Below are 17,026 nucleotides of genomic sequence, written 5' to 3'. Positions count from 1 at the left end.
AGGATAAATGCAGTTTTTTTTTATTCCTTGCACCACCACCCCCTCTTCATTCCTCAACTTCTTCAAAAACATCCTTAGGAAGGGAGAGAACATTGGAAGAGGCTGAAGAGCAATGTTAGCAGAATAAATAAATTCCTATCGCAGGTCAGAGCCGTCTTTGAAAGGAAACTAAGGAAATGCAGTCATAATTAAAGTGGAGCGAATGCTTATGGGAGGGGGAGGTGCCGAGGGCGTGTGAGATGAAGGATGGAAAAGGCTGGCAGGAGAAGGCACCAGTGGAGAAAGCAAACCCTGGGACTCTCCCAGGGAGTCCTGGCCAATCCCCGGAGGTCTGCTTGGCTCCACATCCCCCACACTTCGCACGGCAGTAACTCTTCAACCCCAGAATAAATGCTACTTTAATAGCAGCTGCTCCTCAGGCCCTGTAATTAGCCCCGTGTAAAAGGCAAGTTGCCACATTTCAGGTGCAAATTGTCTATGTGACTCGTCTCCCTGTACCCAAGTCTCCAAGCAAGCAGAAGCAACCCAAAGATCACTGGGAGCCCACTCCCCTCCGTCTCAAGGGTCTGCGCTCAGGAGGTTCAGGCTATAGGGAGCTGCTTTAATAGTTGGGATCAGAACACAAGGGAGATGTGCCTCATCTGGGGACAATAAATACTAAGGCCCTGTGACCTGAGCCGGAAATCAACCCAGCAATGCTGGACAAGGGGGTACAGTGGCTCCTATGTAAAACCAGGCTGATAAAACTCCACTTACAGCCTAGAGCAAACTGACCTCACTGAGACAGTATAAACGTGTGGCTCTGCCCTCTGTGGTCTCATCAGCCAGTGGTCTGTACTGCTGTCTTCCTACTCAGGTGCCTCTTCTCTGCACTGCCCATCACATACGGCACAAATACATAAATGACATTCCACAAAGTTAGCAGCCCTCCTGGACATCACTGGTCAGACCACTGGGCTGTGAAGAGACAAAGTACAAAGGCCTTCCTAGATCTCAGGGCTTTCTTCTGGCTCTCAAAGGACAGAGAAATGCTGTGGCCTGAGAAATGCTAGCCCAAAGACAACCTTCCACCCTCCTGTTAAAATCCACCCAAAGCAATCCCCAGCACAAAGGGTATGACTCAGGGAGCAGGACTGGGAAAGTTGGCAGGGCAAGCAGGCACACGCAACACCCGCTGACCTCCACAAGCTTCATCAAGGGCACTGGGTTGAAGAAATGGAGTCCGGCGAATCGGTCCTGTCTTGTGGTGGCATTGGCTATGTTGGTGATCTGCAGAGAGGAAGTGTTGCTGGCAAAGATGGTGTGTCTGTGGAGAGAAAGATGGTGAATTCATGGAAACAAACAGGACTACTCTGGATGCGATGCACAAGGCCATGGTCTAGCATCCAGATCTGTCGTCTTGACTCCTAGAGGAAGTGAGGGAAAAGAGATCTTCACACAAGAGCTGAAATCAAGTGACTAGTTTCATTTAAAGTTTGAAATTTTGGGCAGCCTGGGTGGCTCAGTGGTTTAGCACCGCCTTCAGCCCAGGGCATGATCCCAGAGACCCAGGATCGAGTCCCAGATCAGGCTCCCTGCATGGAGCCTGCTTCTCTTTCTGCCTGTGTCTCTGCCCCTCTCTCTCTGTGTCTCTATGAATAAATAAATAAAATCCTTAAAAAATAAAATAAAGTTTGAAATTTTAAATTAGGTAATTTAAACTCACCTGTTTCAAAGGCATATTTAATCCTACCAGTCTTTCATTTATTTTCAGGAGCAACATTTCTCCACTTTTATTAGTTGATTTTCATGGTATGTGGGGGAAAACGGAGGCTGCTACTTAGTCAATCTCAGTCACAAAATGAAACCCTAAATGAGCACGGATTAATGAAGGAAAGGATGCACCACAGACCCTCAAAGTTAACAAGAGACCTAAGTCATTAAGATCTTTTCCCCTCAAGTGAAAAGCCTTAATTTTCACTAAATGGGAATTAAACTGAGGACAGAAGAAAGCCAACATGGTCCAGAAACAGTTTCAAGGTTGCACAGGTAGACCTGGGGAAGGAAGGATACATGTACATGGTATCTTGATAGTTCAAGATAGTCTGCTTATAAGATATCCCAAAAAAGCAGGGGTGCCTGGGTGGCTCAGTTGGTTGAGCATCCAACTCTTGATTTCGGCTCCGATCATGATCTCAGGGTCCTGCAATGGAGCCCCACATCCAAGTTAAGATTCTTTCTCTCCCTGTCTGTTGCTCCCCACCCTATTCACTATCTCAAAAAGAGAAAGAAAGAAAGAAAGAAAGAAAGAAAGAAAGAAAGAAAGAAAGAAAGAAAGAAAGAAGAAAGAAAGAAAGAAAGAAAGAGAAAGAAAGGAAGAAAGAAGAAAGAAAGAAAGAAAGAAAGAAAGAAAGAAAGAAAGAGAAAGAAGAGGAAAGAAGGAATCTCCTTAAAAAAGAAGTACCATCTTTTTTTGTGTACATAATATTTATTTTTCAAAATCTGTATTGACTGAAAACAAATTCAATTTTTAAAGAGCACAGGAAAGCGGGGTGCCAAAGGCATTACAGGCACAAAGACAAGCAAGACTTCTAGGCTTTCCTATAGCGCCACCTTGTGGGTTCGCATACATAAAACAGCCTAATGCTAATTAGAACCATACTGGCCGGATCAGTGCAGGAAGGGGAGTGGTCCCTTACTGACCAGATTTGGGGGTTCTAGCTTACCCAAAAGGCAATATTACAATCTGCCTGATGTCAGGGGTGAGTGGGAGAAGAAACACAAGTGAGGATGACATAAGCCCTGTTCGGATGCACACCACAGACCACAGCAGCAGGTCCATGGGGCCGCCCCAAGGCTGTGCTGGCAGGGGCTGTTACACTCATAATGTGGTACCTTTTAATAGGACAACTGAAGGGTGACTTGCATGCAGAAAGGAGATATGCAGGCACACTGGAAAGCACATTTCATTAAAGGACATCAAAGCCCAGTCCCGAGCGTCTCCAGTCCAAGGTACTCCCAGTATACATGTTAGCAGAAGGGGAAAGATGCTCCTCACAGACCTCGACCTCCCCCTCTTCCAGTCAGCTGTGCTGGCTCTGCACCCAACAGCTCTCGCACTGCCTTCTTCCCACACAAACACAATGTTTGTTGTGACATATTAAACTTACTAGGTTGCCTTACCTTCCATGAAAAAGTACATTCACACGTTTTCCTTGGAACACTGGACCCTTGGACAGTCTTTGGTTCTTCCCTTTCTGACACTCAGGTACCCAAAACACTACTTTCTTCAATGTACTAACAGACAATTGACAGCACAAACATAGTGATCATCAGCAACGCCCCCAAGCCTTAGTGTGGAGAACTCAAGCGAGGCTGGCAGGGAGTGTGGCAGACAGGAGAGAAGGACAGGACCCAGCTGGCGCTCACTGTGGACCTGGGCCAAGCTCTTTGTGTGCCTTCCTCAGACTGCAGCTAGGAGAGTTGTGTTCCTTTCCAGGGTGTCAGGGCTGCCGTCAGAAACATGGCCACTAGCACGTACGCTCCTCTCTTGTTGCAGGAGTCACTACAGAACGTAACAGTCAAGGGTATCTCAATGGAGCTACTTAAACAAATGAAACACAAAACTTAGTAGGTGTGCAATAAAGGTGGTGGTCTAAAATGAACACAAGAGTGTAGAGAAGGGACAGCTGATGGCCAGAAGCAAGGTCACATCTATGGTGTGCCCTTTCCCGTGTCACATCTGTGTGACATAAGCCTGCCTGAAAGTGCCTAGTACAGTACCTGACACACAGGAGGCCCTCAGGAAATGGCCAAATTAAATTAACATCCTAAACAACTATGTAAATAGATACCGCTACCCCTATTCTGCAGAGATCGCTAGGGGAACTAGTCTTGAGAGAGTTAGAGCTGGGAAGGTCTTGGAAATTATTCACTCCTAAGTGCTCATTCCAATTAGAGGGAAAAAAAAACTGAGGGCCAGAAAGGCTTCATGACTAAAGACAGAGAGGGAAGAGGTGGGGACATGACCCCAGGCCATCTGACTTTCCCCTAACAGTCCTTGCATTACTCACACTGACACGAGGGCAGTCAGACCTGCTACTGTCACTAAGGAATGACCAACATTTTAATAAAGGCCAATTTACTTGACTAAACCTCTCCTGGGGTGGAGGGTGCTCTTATTATTTCTGAGGGCTCCCTGCTCACTGGGGAGCCAATATCCGTACCAAAGAGTTTTCTGTTTCTGCAGTCCCTAAATGTCAACATAAAGAGCATAAGCACAGTCATCAGCAGAGTGACATACAGGTGACAGACGGGTCTCTTCTTTTGTCAGGGACAGGGCTTCTCTCCAGACACCAGGCCATACACCTATGAGGGCTGACATTCCAGCAGGCTAGCAGGCAAGTGTCCCTCTTCAGCCGCTCACTGCTCACTGGCTGCCTAAGAATTACTTCTGTCATATAATCTTATTCTGACTCAGTTCTAACCAAGAAGGGTGAAGTGTGGCTAATGGCTAACCAAGCCCCAAGGAGAGCACGAATAAATCAGCCAGGTGTCACAACTGCCAAAAGCCCAAAGTCAAATACTAAGGAAGGCTTGGGACTCTGTGACCAAAAACTCGCTGTTGCTTATTGGCACAGCCAGTCCTGAGTCCCAGGCACCCGTAGGCCTAACCTACGTGGGGCTGACTCTCCCCTCCCAGCTTTTGCCAGGAAGCCTGGAAGGAACTCAATGCTCCTGTAATGCTCCGAAGTGTTTTGACTTAATCCAGCTACAGCTCAAAACAGGATAACAAAGGAACTTTGTGTAGACAGGAAGGCACTCCCTTCAATGGCACCACTCTGTATGTTCCACTCAAACTACTCAGGTTCCTCAGCAGACATCTGAGGACATGCCCAAGCCTCTTCATCCTCTGGCCTGGGAAAGCCCATGGTCCAGACATTGCAAGAGACAGAAAACTGTCCCTGAGAGGACCCTCCACTTTACTGTGGGAAATTCCACCTTCATTTGGGGACAAGAATCAGATGAAGGTGGCCCAAGCCTTGGGAAGCAGTCTGGGAGTGGGTGGATGGAGAACAGGGGAAATGGTGTCAGGTCTTCTGAAAACAGCTTTAGGGGAGCAGAAAGAGAAGTGGGCTTGGTGTCAAAAGACTCCCTCCCGGGAGGAAAGCCCAAGCCCAGGGATGGAGTCCTCAGACCCAGCAAGAACACCCAAGGGTCACATACTCAGAGGCAAATTTGTCCAGCCTCTTGAAGAGCTCGTTTTTCGCCTTCAGATTCTCCACGATGGCCTCCACCACCAGGTCCGTGCTATGGACTACAGATGCCGCGTCCGTGCTGGTCGATATGCTGCTCAGGGTCTTCTCCACAAATTCATCGCCCGCCTAACGGTGGAAGGAAGAAGAGAGCACTCACTGGACCCACCAGACAACAGTGCATGATCTGCTGCTAAGGCAGAAGGAGAGAGGAGGGTGAGGACAGGCGAACATGTCCCACATGCAACCCAGAGTGCCCAGAAATTCTGAGAAATAAAACTCCCTACATATCTGCTTAGGGACGATGGCGTCTCACATACTTCTAGACACGAGGGCAAGAATCAACTGGGAACATCCCAAATGCTGGTTAACAATTCTCTGCCGTGTACGCGCCGTAATCCTTCACGCTGTCAGCTCGGCTCCAGTTACTACAGGGTCCTCTTGAGGCACCTGTCTGGGCCTGCAATCTATCTGCCATCTCCATGCACAGCTGCAGGAAATATGTCCTGAGATGTGACCTTCCGGCAAAGAGTAAAAGCTTAGTTCACAGCACCACTGAGTCTGAGAAGTGGTGCTAACTATTCTTCTCTACTACAGGCGGACAAGAGCTGAGTTAAGGGCAAGAGAGGGTGAGAGCGCTGGACTTCGGGGTCATTCTGCAAGAAGTAATCACCCATCACGGGCCAGCTACGGGGCTTGCAAAAACACATCAGGCACAGCCTCTGCTCACAGAGAGCTCGCAGTCCCACCTCCATGTGACCTGTGACCCTAGGTTTCCACAAATAGACCTCAGGGCAAAAGACAGCATCTCTATCAACTGCCATTTTATCTCAAATGGAATCTGTGCCTGGGTCATCAAAAAGGTCATCATCAGGAAAGGCAGACAAAACCATCATGGAATAAAACAACTCCTAGAGCTGTTCAGCAGAAATATACTGTAACATGAGAGGGCAGTTTAGATTTTCTATTGGCTGTGCTATGAAAACTGAACAGGTAAAATTCATTTTATATAATCCAATCCATCTAAGGCATTACAATTTTAGCATGTAATCAATATAAAAAGCATTGAAATGTTTTATATTCTTTTCTCCTCTCAAGTCTCTGAATTCTGGTGTCTGCCTTGCAAGCACAGCATACCTTGATTCAGACTAGCCCCACAACACACGCCCCACAGCCACTTGTAGCTAGCAGCCGCTGTGCTGGTTGGTGCAGCGCCAGTGCGTAGGGCTTGTCAACCAGAGCAAGCTGGAGCTCACACGTCCCTCCTCCACCCACATCCCCGGCCAGAGATGAGAAACACCGAGAGAGGACACTCCTGAGGAGTCACTCGTCAGGAGGTGGGCATCTTGAGCATAGGCACTATTTTTTATTTATTTTTTATCCTCAGGGCCTGTGCCCAAAGGGGAAAAGCAGCAGAAGTTTGCAAACAAATGAAAAATGCAGATTACCTGGGTTAAGACTCACTCTGTCCTCCACTCCAAACAACAGCCCAGGGCTCTTAAAAATTTCACCTGCCTGGACCCTCATCACAACATGCCCTACCTCAGGTCCCCCTATCATTAAGAATATGGGGGGACAGGTGACAGAGATGTTAATGTGCCTGTGAAGGAGGGGGTAAAAATTAACTCCACTCCTGCCCCTCTAATTTTTGAACAATGACTACATATTAAGAAAATACAAGTCAAAACTACAGTGAGATACCAGGTCACCCCTGATGATGGGCTATTATTATGAAAAGAAAAAAGAAAGAAAGAAAACAGCAAGTGTTGGCCAGGATGTGGAGAAATAGGAACCTTCATACACTACTTGTAGGAATGTTAAATGGTTTAGCCACTAAGGAAGACAGTTTGGTGGTTCCTCAAAAAGCCAAACACAAGACTGTCATATGACCCAGCAATTCTACTTCTAGTATATACAAGAAAGAACTGAAGGAGTAGACAGACAGTATATCAACACTCACTGCAGCATTATTCACAATGGCCAAAAGGTGAGAACCCAAGTGTCACTGACAGATGAATGGCTAAACAAAATGTGGTTGGATACATACAATGGAATATTATTCAGGCAGGAAGAAGAATGAAGTTCTGATGCATGCTATAAACTGGATGAACCCTGAAGACAGTACAACAAATGAAATTAATCAGTCACAAAAGGACAAATAGCTTGAGTCCACTTATATGAGGTCCCTACAAGAGGCAAACTCAGAGACAGAAAATAGATTTGAGGTTACCAGGGGTTGGGAGGAGGAGGGAATGAGGAGTTACTGCTTAATGCGTATAGGGTTTCTCTTTAGAAAAATGAAAAAGTTTCGTAAAAAGTGGTGATGGCTGCACAACAGTGTGAATGTAAGGAGATCAATCTTAAGCAACTTTAACAAGGTGGCAAAGATAAACCACAATTCACCTGGTTGATTTCCTCAGTATTTCGAATTAAACATGAAGGTCCAATGAGAAAGGGTCAGTAAACCAGAGTTCCCCACCTTCTAGACATTCCTCAAGCTCTCATACCCCCTCTGCTGGTGGGGAGTGAGAATGACACTCTGTATTCTCTGGTAACTACATTAGAACGCCTGTAAGATATTATCTAAGCAATCAGAATTTTCTATCTAAATGCAATGTTTATTGTATCATTCTCTTTTTAATGTGTAAGTACCAAAATTCTCTTCCTACTTCTGCTCTCTTCTATCAGTATGACAAAACAGGTGATCTTCAATCCCAAATTCTCAGGGGACAGAATGAGTTTACTACCCGCAGAAACCTTCTCCCTGCTTCAAAACCTACCCAACAATATGGTTATTTACTTCTCCTGTTTTGTACTCAGTTCCTCACAGAACATTCAGGGATTATGTTATTTATACTGGTCTAAAGTTATGGGAAAATGAGCTTTACTCAACAAATTGAAAAAGCAAGTAAAGGCCACCAAGAGTGTTATGTTTGGAGGACTTGAGGTCACATAAAACAAAAAATTACCTTGGGGTTTTCTGCAAACTTCTTCTTGGCCACTCTCCTAAGGCTTTCCTCAATCCCCTTCTTAGATTTTGCCAGTATGTCCTCTGTCTGGTCCACCAACACTACTGTGTGGCCAGTTGCTGCAGCAACCTAGAGTAAAGAAAGAAAAAGGAAACATGAAAGTTAAAAAAAAAAAAAAAAAAAAAAAAAACAGAGTTTTGTATTTCATACCAACTCTGCCTCTATTCTCTTTAAAATACCGAGTAAACATAATAAGCCAACATCAACTGAACAAACACTATTTGCCAGGCACTGCTCTAGAGCCTTTACACGGAAGACAAATTCTCAAAAACACCTTATAAGGTTAAGTATGTGCACCATCATCACACAACAGGTAGGGAGCAGAGCTGGGATCTGAATCAAGGCTTTGAATGCCACATAAGAACTACTCTCCAACTGTCCAACAAGGGAGCCACCAGCCACATGTGGCTATTTAAATTAACGGAAATTGAATAAAATTAAAAATCCAGTTCCTTGGTTGCACAAGCCATATTCCAAGTGCTCAACAGCCCATTCAGAGAGCACCTATCCCCCACCCACCATCTTTTTTCCTTAAAACTGGAGCATCCTGTGCAGCTTGACTGCTTAGTTCATCTCTTCTGTAATCCCTAAACCAGTAATAGGTAAGACTTCAATGATGATGGCAAAAAGATTCCGAGGACCAGGACACCTGCAGGACTCAGTCGGTTAGGCATTGGACTCTTGGTTTTGGGTCAGGTCATGATCATGAGACTGAGCCCGCCATGTAAGGCTCTGTGTGGAGTCAGCCTGAGATTCTCCCTCTCCCTCTCCCCTTGCTCATGTGTGCACTAACTGGCGCAAATATTATTATTATTACTCTCAAATAAATTAATTTTTTAAAAAAAGATTCCAAGGACTATTTAGTGACACAACTCCCATGAACATAGGTTGTTGGTGATCAGCCAATTTAGAAGGGCAATTCCCCAACCTACCTTGGCTGAAATTCTGAGGGTACATTTAATGCAGGTGCCTGAAGTTCACCTGAAGCCAGCTTAGTTTAGCCACATGTAGTGACAAGTCAATCCCTTTTTCATCACAATTTGCCAACAGCTTTGGCAAGGACTGTGGAATACATAGTGTGGCTAAAAGTAGGTCACTGGGTTACATTACAGGTAGGCATTAGACTCAGTTCAAGCCATAAGTAAGAAGACAGACGTGGCCTACGACAAACATAAGTATACAGGATGCCAGCACAATTGAGATGCCCCTCAGGGTCCAAGAAGACCCCCACAGAACCAAGGCTCTAAAATTTCTGTTGATCAACAGCACACAGGAGATAAGCAGGTTGGCTGAAATGAACCTACGCAGAGATGACAGTAAGAAACAGTTCTAGACCACTGTTGTGATGCAAGATTTTTGAAACCAGGCAACCAAAATTCCAAACTGAAAACCAGAGACAAAAAAGTAACAGAAGAATAAAACTCAAAGGCAAAGAGGTCCAAACCCCTGAGCCAAGACTTCCAAAGAACACTTGTAAAAGTGGTAAGATGGGGTTTACGTGGAAGCTAATTACACCACCACCTCTGGGTTCAGCCTGAGAAAGCTTCCTACCGAGGCTTCAAGTCTGAGCCTGTGGAACCTGTGGGCAGGAGAATCAATACCGCCAGTGCCCCAGAGCCTGCCTGGAAACCAAGACAAGAGAGTACCACGCGAGGACAGGAAGATCTGCTAAGCACAGCTGGGTAACGAGAATCATTTTGATAAAAGGACAGAGGCATCCAGTGAACTTGCCTGGCTGGCAGAAACACAGGCTGCAGGCAGGCAGCGTGGCCCACGTAAAGCACCCATCAATCCAAGCAGGCTTTCTCCCAGAGTAACAGCAGACTGAGGCTCATCTTGCCAACACCTCAAGTCACGTGGCACAAATTTGAACCCCTCATTAATTCAGAGTGAAAAAAAGCAAGAGCAAAATTTAGAAACTCTGCAGAAAAAGCGACACAACAGGCCCAAGACTGTTATCTTTAGAAAGGCCCCGGGCCTTTGCAGAGTTTCCATCCTTCCCTGACAAGAAGGGCTCGCTGGACCTGAAACTGCTTAGGCTCTGCGGTTTTTGCTGCACACCTACCTGCTTTCCTTCTAGGGGTCAGGAATTCTGCTATGTGCCAGGCAGAGAGTACCTGTGTGACCAGCCCCAGTAACAACCCAGGGCCCTGGGTCTCCGATGAGCACCCCTGGAAGAGGTTTCACATGTGCCATGACAACCTGTTGCTGGAAGAACCGAGTGTGTCCTGTGTAACTGCACAGGGAGAGGACTCTGGAAGCTTGCCCCTGCTTTCCTCCAGACTTTGCCCCTTGCACAGTTCTCTCTGTTGTTTTTGTTTTGTATCCTTTTGCTGAAATAAACTGTAGCCAAGAGTATAATGATATGCTGGGTCCTGTGACTAACTCCCCAAACCTGGAGGAGTGGGGGCATTTGGTGGAGGATCCGGACACAGAAACTAAGACAACAAATCTCAAATCCCAGATGCAGCTGGAAATGAAAGTAAATTACTTTGAGGCAGGCACCCCTGGGGAGCAACAGCTGAGGGTAGGTGTGATGACCACTGATGGGGCACCTTTCTTGCAAGGTGGGAATGAGCAGAGTGCCAGCTTAGGGATCTCCCATTTTTGTTTTGGCTCCTCTGAGAGTTCCTGTGGAATGACACAAAGTCATTTTTACTTTGTCCCTCTCCATCTCTGACCTAGATCATCCTTTGAATAGGCCAGAAAGGATTCCCAGATTTCTACCTGCTTAGGTCCTGGTCTACTTTCCCCCTCTTTACCTCCAGCAGGCATCACCCAGGCTTTTTTGCTCCTCAAGGAGTTAGAGATAGTGATAGCATAAAGAAGTGGGGTGTGAGGGACAAGTGAGGGGTGATATTACCTTTTTTCCAGAAACCCACTTCCAAAGTTAGTATATCATGTTTGGTTGGGAGTCATGGGGCATTTTTGGTTATGTAACAGATAAGCCACAATGCTTTCCTTAGACAGTTGACACCTGAACAGCTTGGGGTTAGGGGTGCTGACTCCTTCTGCCTCGCACCCTGCACTATTGAAAATCCACAAACAACTTTGGACTCCCTCAAAACTTAACTACTGTTGACCACAGGCCTTACCACTAACAATCAATTAACACATATTTTTCGTGCTTCACATATTATATACTGTATTCTTAAAATAAAGCAAGCTAATCAAAAGGACAATGTATTTACAATTCTGTAAAAAATAGGGTTGCCTAGGTAGCTCAGTCAGTTAAGCATACAACTCTTGATTTCAAGCTTAGGTCATGATCTCACAGTAGAGACATAGGTAGAAAAGACATTCTTATTTAAACCCAAAGTGAAAAAAAAAAAATAAATAAATAAACCCAAAGTGGATATGGTTAGGTCTGAATAAAGAAAATATAGGCAAAAAAGAAAATTAAATTCGCCTTGAAATATTTACTATTTTATGAAGCAGCTTTAGTGCAGGTCACAATTTGAGTAGAAACAAATTAACATTACAACATAACTTCAGGTGATTGCAAGTTATAGCAACATTTTCATTCTATCCACCTGCAGAGAGCAAAGCACCCTGAGGTTCCAGTCCCTTGCAATCATTTCTTGCACACATACCCTAAGGACACCAGGTCAGCAGTATCTTGAGGGCAACTTCAAGCCCTCTTTGTCTTTGCAACTCTAAGTGCCTGGCCCATAGTCAGCACTTCAATGTTTACTTTTTAAATAAATGAACCAAAAAACCAACAATATTAGATGCTTAATAAAATTTCCACATGATGAGTCCAATGTTCTTTGACCGTATTAATCTACTCTAAATGGGGTTGGTATTCATTCCTCTCAACTGCTGTATGTCCAAATTGTTCAGTACTAAGATAGATTCAGGATGCAAGCAGTCTATCCCTTGCCCCCATGAATTCTAGGTCAGACCTGAAAAGCTGCACGACTCTGATCGTCTCAATAAGCTGAGGCAGTCTTAAACATGGCTAGACAGCCACAGGCCACTTAATAAAGGCCAGCTCGTTTCTTTCTAAATTATTAATGCACCTGTCTTATTTCTCCTATGAGATCCCTGAGAGCTGGGAGAGCTTCCAGAAGTTAACAGTCTCTACCAACAATTATCAGAAAGAACAAAAGCCCTTAAAAAAAAAAAAAAAAAGGCCAAATACAGCAAAATGAAGAGATGCAATGTACCAAACATTTACTATGTGCCAGGCACATACTTTGCATTTTCCAACATTATTTCTGATCAGTCCAACAACCCTGTTGAAGCAGACATCATCTCTGTTTTGTAAAAGAAGGAATTAGAGAGATTGAGTCACTTGGCCCAGTATCACTCAGCTGTTAAGCTGTGAAGCCAGAGTTCAAATTCCAAGGCTGCCTGGCTCCAGAAATTTTCTTGTAATCTAGTTAGAGGAGTACAAGGAATGCTGTCATATTTGCTGAGACAACCAGATTTCAAGATACAATAATAGCATTTTACAAAAATTGCTTACTTTTTTGTATTCTCCTTCCCCCAGGCCTTCTTTAGTAACTCTTATGGATTTGGTGACATCTATAAAAATTCCTCTTAAATAACATGTCAGTTCTTCCCCAAACTGGAGTCCTAATACACTTACGCAGTCCTTATGAAAATGGCAGCACAATTCCATTTTGTAGATGAGGTAAACTGGGGCTTAAAGAGGTTCAGTAACTTGTACACTATCCCATGGTTAGGGTTAACAAGTGGTTTAATAACATACAGAAGCAGCCTTCAGTTCTATCAAATCACATTCATATTCATGTATGACATGTATTCATGACTGAATAGTCATATTCACAGCAAAAATGACCAGATAAACAAGAACATCTATCCAAAAAAAGACATCTGCCATGTGAGCATTAAAGCCTCAAAAGACACCTGAAATACCCTATGATTCTAGGACAGTTCTCAAAGTGTAGGTTCTGGACCAGCAGCACCAACCTCATCTGGGGAGGTGTTAGAAATGCAAATTCTCAGACTCCACTCCCAACCCAATATATCACAAACTACGGGTTGGGGCCAGAATTTTAGCAAAGCCTTCCTGTTGATTCTGATGCTCTAAGATCTGTGCTCAAATCTGGTCGCAGATTAAAATCAGCTGGGGAATATTTAAACCAACCAACGTCCGAACCTCATCTGCAGATACCCTAATTTATTTAGTCTGAAGGCACTGAGATTATGACCTGAGCCAAAACCAAGAGTTAGATGTTTAGGGGGATCCCTGGGTGGCTCAGCGGTTTGGCGCCTGCCTTTGGCCCAGGGCGCGACCCTGGAGCCCCGGGATCGAGTCCCACATCAGGGTCCCACATCAGGCTCCCGGCATGGAGCCTGCTTCTCCCTCCTCCTGTGTCTCTGCCCCCCGCCCCCCCCCCCCATCTATCATAAATAAATAAATGAAAAAAAAAAGAGATGTTTAACTGACTGTGCGCTCTCAGGCGCCCTTCCCTTTTAAGATTTATTTATTTTAGAGAGAGAACTCAGGAGCACACACACAAAAGAAACTCCCTCAGATGATCCTAATATGTGCAGCCCAAGTGCTAAAGCGTCACTCTAAAATAAAGAACTTATCTACCCTGGTTCCTATCCCCACCCACCCCAGCCCTTCTGGGTCCTCAAACCACTGAGTTCCCTAGGGAAGAAATCCCTTGAGAAACTCCACAAGCTGAAACCTGAGTCCACAGAGGTTTTTCCATCCCTAGTAACAACTACAGTTTTAGAGCACTTCCTATGTGCCACACATCAGGCCTATCCTATCTCATTTATTTAATCAATTCTCAAGTATCAAATGCCAATTTTAATAAGGTGTCACTTTATAGTTTTATAGTTTATTCTCTTGAAGGCAATTTATAAGATTAAAATCTGCAATAAAAGAGCATATAAAATTATTATTTTTGACACTTAGAACAGGAAAATTCATTATGCAGCTACTACTACTCCCACAGTGAATTACTGATCCCAAGACAGGATCTATGCAATATAAGTATCTATATCTTGAGCATTCTGCTAACTGCTGGGAGGCTCAGTTCTTCAGCATTCAGAGCGCTTACATCTTTACCAACTTCTAGTAACCATTCTATTCTCCCACTTCTTTTCAGAGCCTCAAAATCCTCTTTTCATAATGACTTTAGTTTGAAAAACAATGACCTCATCTAACCTTTCTGGAATCATAATATCTAATATTAAGAAGAAGTGTATAAAAAAAAAGTTACAAATTAAAAAAAAAAAAAAGTGCTACACCTTTAAACTGAAACACAGGGATCCCTGGGTGGCTCAACAGTTTAGTGCCTGCCTTCAGCCCAGGGCTTGATCTTGGAGACTCGGGATCCAGTCCCACGTGGGGCTCCCTGCATGGAGCCTGCTTCTCCCTCTGCCTCTCCCCCCCCCCCCCCCCGCCCCGTGTGTCTCTCATGAATAAATAAAATCTTAAAAAAAAAAAAAAAAAAGAAACAGTGTTGACACTTGGGGTTCAACAGCATTCTTCTTTCAGTCCCACAAAATAATACACTAGTAGTGTAGGGGCACATTCTTCAACAGCAAAAGCCTCCCAAATGAGTCTCCCCACTTTAAATTCATCTCTCCCAACCTTAACAGATGTTTGTTTCATTTTCTTAAAGTGCAAGTCAAAAAGTCTCCATGGGTTCATGTTTCTTCCTCCACTAACCACCCAGGTCTAAAAGTGTGAAACTCATAACTCCTAAGGTCATCCTACACAGTTCTTTTAGCTTCTTCTTTTGACTTTAAGATCTCTTTCCCATCTAGCCTCTCTTTCTTATAAGAATCATACCTAACTGCTGCTGAGGCACACTTCTCTCCTATGATTGATACGGTGGTTCATGGTTGTGGCTTTCCAATTACTCTTTCCCAATGAAAGCGGTGAGGTCTTCATTTATGGCTTTCAGTTACACTCTGGTTTGAAGGCTAAGAGCAGAACAAGACTGCTGTGTTGCTCTTGGAAGCGAAATAATTGTACTGGGGTACACAAACAATCTGCACAGTGGGAAAGCCTTTGAGAATGGTCGGGTGAAAAATGTAGGATTATTAAAAAATGCTTTCAACAAATGACCAAGTCACAGACAAAAACACTTGGCTTCTTAGAAATGAGCATTCTTGATCCCCTCCCCAACACCTGCGCTCCCCTATGAATGGAGGGAACTACCATTTCAAGCACCATGCTGGCCACATTTCCATTCATTCCTTAAACTACTGCCTACCACTAACTCAATACCTATGTTGTTTGTGCCTCTTCCAGACTCTGGGATGAGGTAGTGAACAAAACAAATTCCCTGCTCTCAGAGAGCTTTCACTTATAAATTACCCAATTGCATCTTCATAACAGCCTTGGGCATTTTAACAATAAGCAAGCTGATGGTCTGGAGATGACTAGGATTTGAAGGTAGGGCTGTCTGCATCTGGAGCTCACATGCTGGCTATTCTTGACACAAAAGGCATGGCTGGGTCTAAGGGGAACAGTCAAGACCATTCTGAGCTGGGCAAGAGCTAGTCCACCTGGAACTCAATTCCCAGCTGTGAGATGGGAAACATTCCATGACCTCTATGGGCCATCTCCTGATCTAGGGAAAAACAGGGCAACAAGGTTGTTGAGAGGATTAAATGAGTTAATGCATGTTAAACACCCAAAATGGTACCTGGCATGTCACAGGAGCGTATCATTTTTACTCTAGGACCTCCCTTCCACCTTGTTTGACAGTCTGAGGCCTAAACTGGATCCAGGTACAGCCTCCTAAGGTAAATCATTTTATTTTGCTTGTGTTTTTATACCTTCTCATCCCAAGACTTGTGTCCTTTCTGGTTTTCATTTTCAGGTTTTCCTTTCTATGTCCTTCCATTTTTACAAAAAGACTGGGATCTTTCTTCATTTAAAAAGAAAGTAAGGCTTAGTCAGTGAAGCATCCAACTCTTGGTTTTGGCTCAGATCATGATCTCAGGGCTGTGGGACTGAGGCCACATCGGGCTCCTGGCTCAGCAGGGTGTCTGTCTGCTAGAGATTCTCCCTGCCCCCCCACCCCGGGTGTGCACGCATGCACTCTTGCACTCTCTCTAAAATAAATAAATAAAACTTAAAAAAAAAAAAGTGGGGAGGGAGCACCTGCAAACTGCCTTAACTGCCTAATGCTGGCCTTCACTTCACCACCAAAATCCTTCAACTACTGGGCGTCAGAGCAGCATACAGAACACAAGGTTTAGAACTGGACTTCCTAGGTTTAAATCCTGGCTTAGCCACTCACTGCATGACTTCAGGCAAGTTCTTCAGCCTATTTATGGTTTCCTGATGTGTCATGAGGGATAACACCGTATCCATCTCACTGGACTGCCGTGACGATTAAAGAAGCAAATGCATTCCAAGTGCTTAGACCAATGCTGGGCACACAGAAAGTGCAATGATGCTTGTTAGCTGCCACTCTGGTCACCACACTTGGTGCTTCCACCTTCTCTCCAGCCATGCAGTTCCTAAACCCTAGGAGTATGGTTTCCTCCATCACCACTGCTGTACGAAATTACAGCTAACTTATCTGTGGTCTTCTAATTGCTAAAGCCAATATCTGTTCTTTGACTTCATCCTTTACTTTTTCCAGAGCCCTATACTCGGCCAACTACGGCTTATTTTTTAAACTCTCTCTTCAATTTCTTTCTCTATTTCTTATCTCTGCTCCTATTGGCCATATTGACTTCTCAATCTTCTCAGCCTCTAAACAAAGGTATCTTTCAAGGTTCTGCTTTCAATATTCTTTTTCTGTCTCTCTTTTT

At 44.5% G+C, this 17,026-nt stretch overlaps 1 protein-coding gene across 1 annotated transcript in view; it reads right to left on the bottom strand.

The window, feature by feature from the left end:
* The window catches only part of HADH (hydroxyacyl-CoA dehydrogenase), a 45,797-nt gene that overhangs the window by 14,263 nt on the left and 14,508 nt on the right, over positions 1-17,026 (bottom strand). The window contains exons 2-4 of the mRNA XM_025465851.3: positions 8,204-8,332; positions 5,206-5,363; positions 1,180-1,306 (exon numbers count right to left, since the gene is read on the bottom strand). Of these exons, the coding sequence (XP_025321636.1) occupies positions 1,180-1,306; positions 5,206-5,363; positions 8,204-8,332 (414 nt within the window). The remainder of the gene's footprint in view (positions 1-1,179; positions 1,307-5,205; positions 5,364-8,203; positions 8,333-17,026) is intronic.

This window comes from Canis lupus, chromosome 32, assembly GCF_003254725.2.
Source record: "Canis lupus dingo isolate Sandy chromosome 32, ASM325472v2, whole genome shotgun sequence".
Lineage (NCBI taxonomy): Eukaryota > Metazoa > Chordata > Mammalia > Carnivora > Canidae > Canis > Canis lupus.
This window is presented reverse-complemented; position numbering and strand designations above follow the sequence as displayed.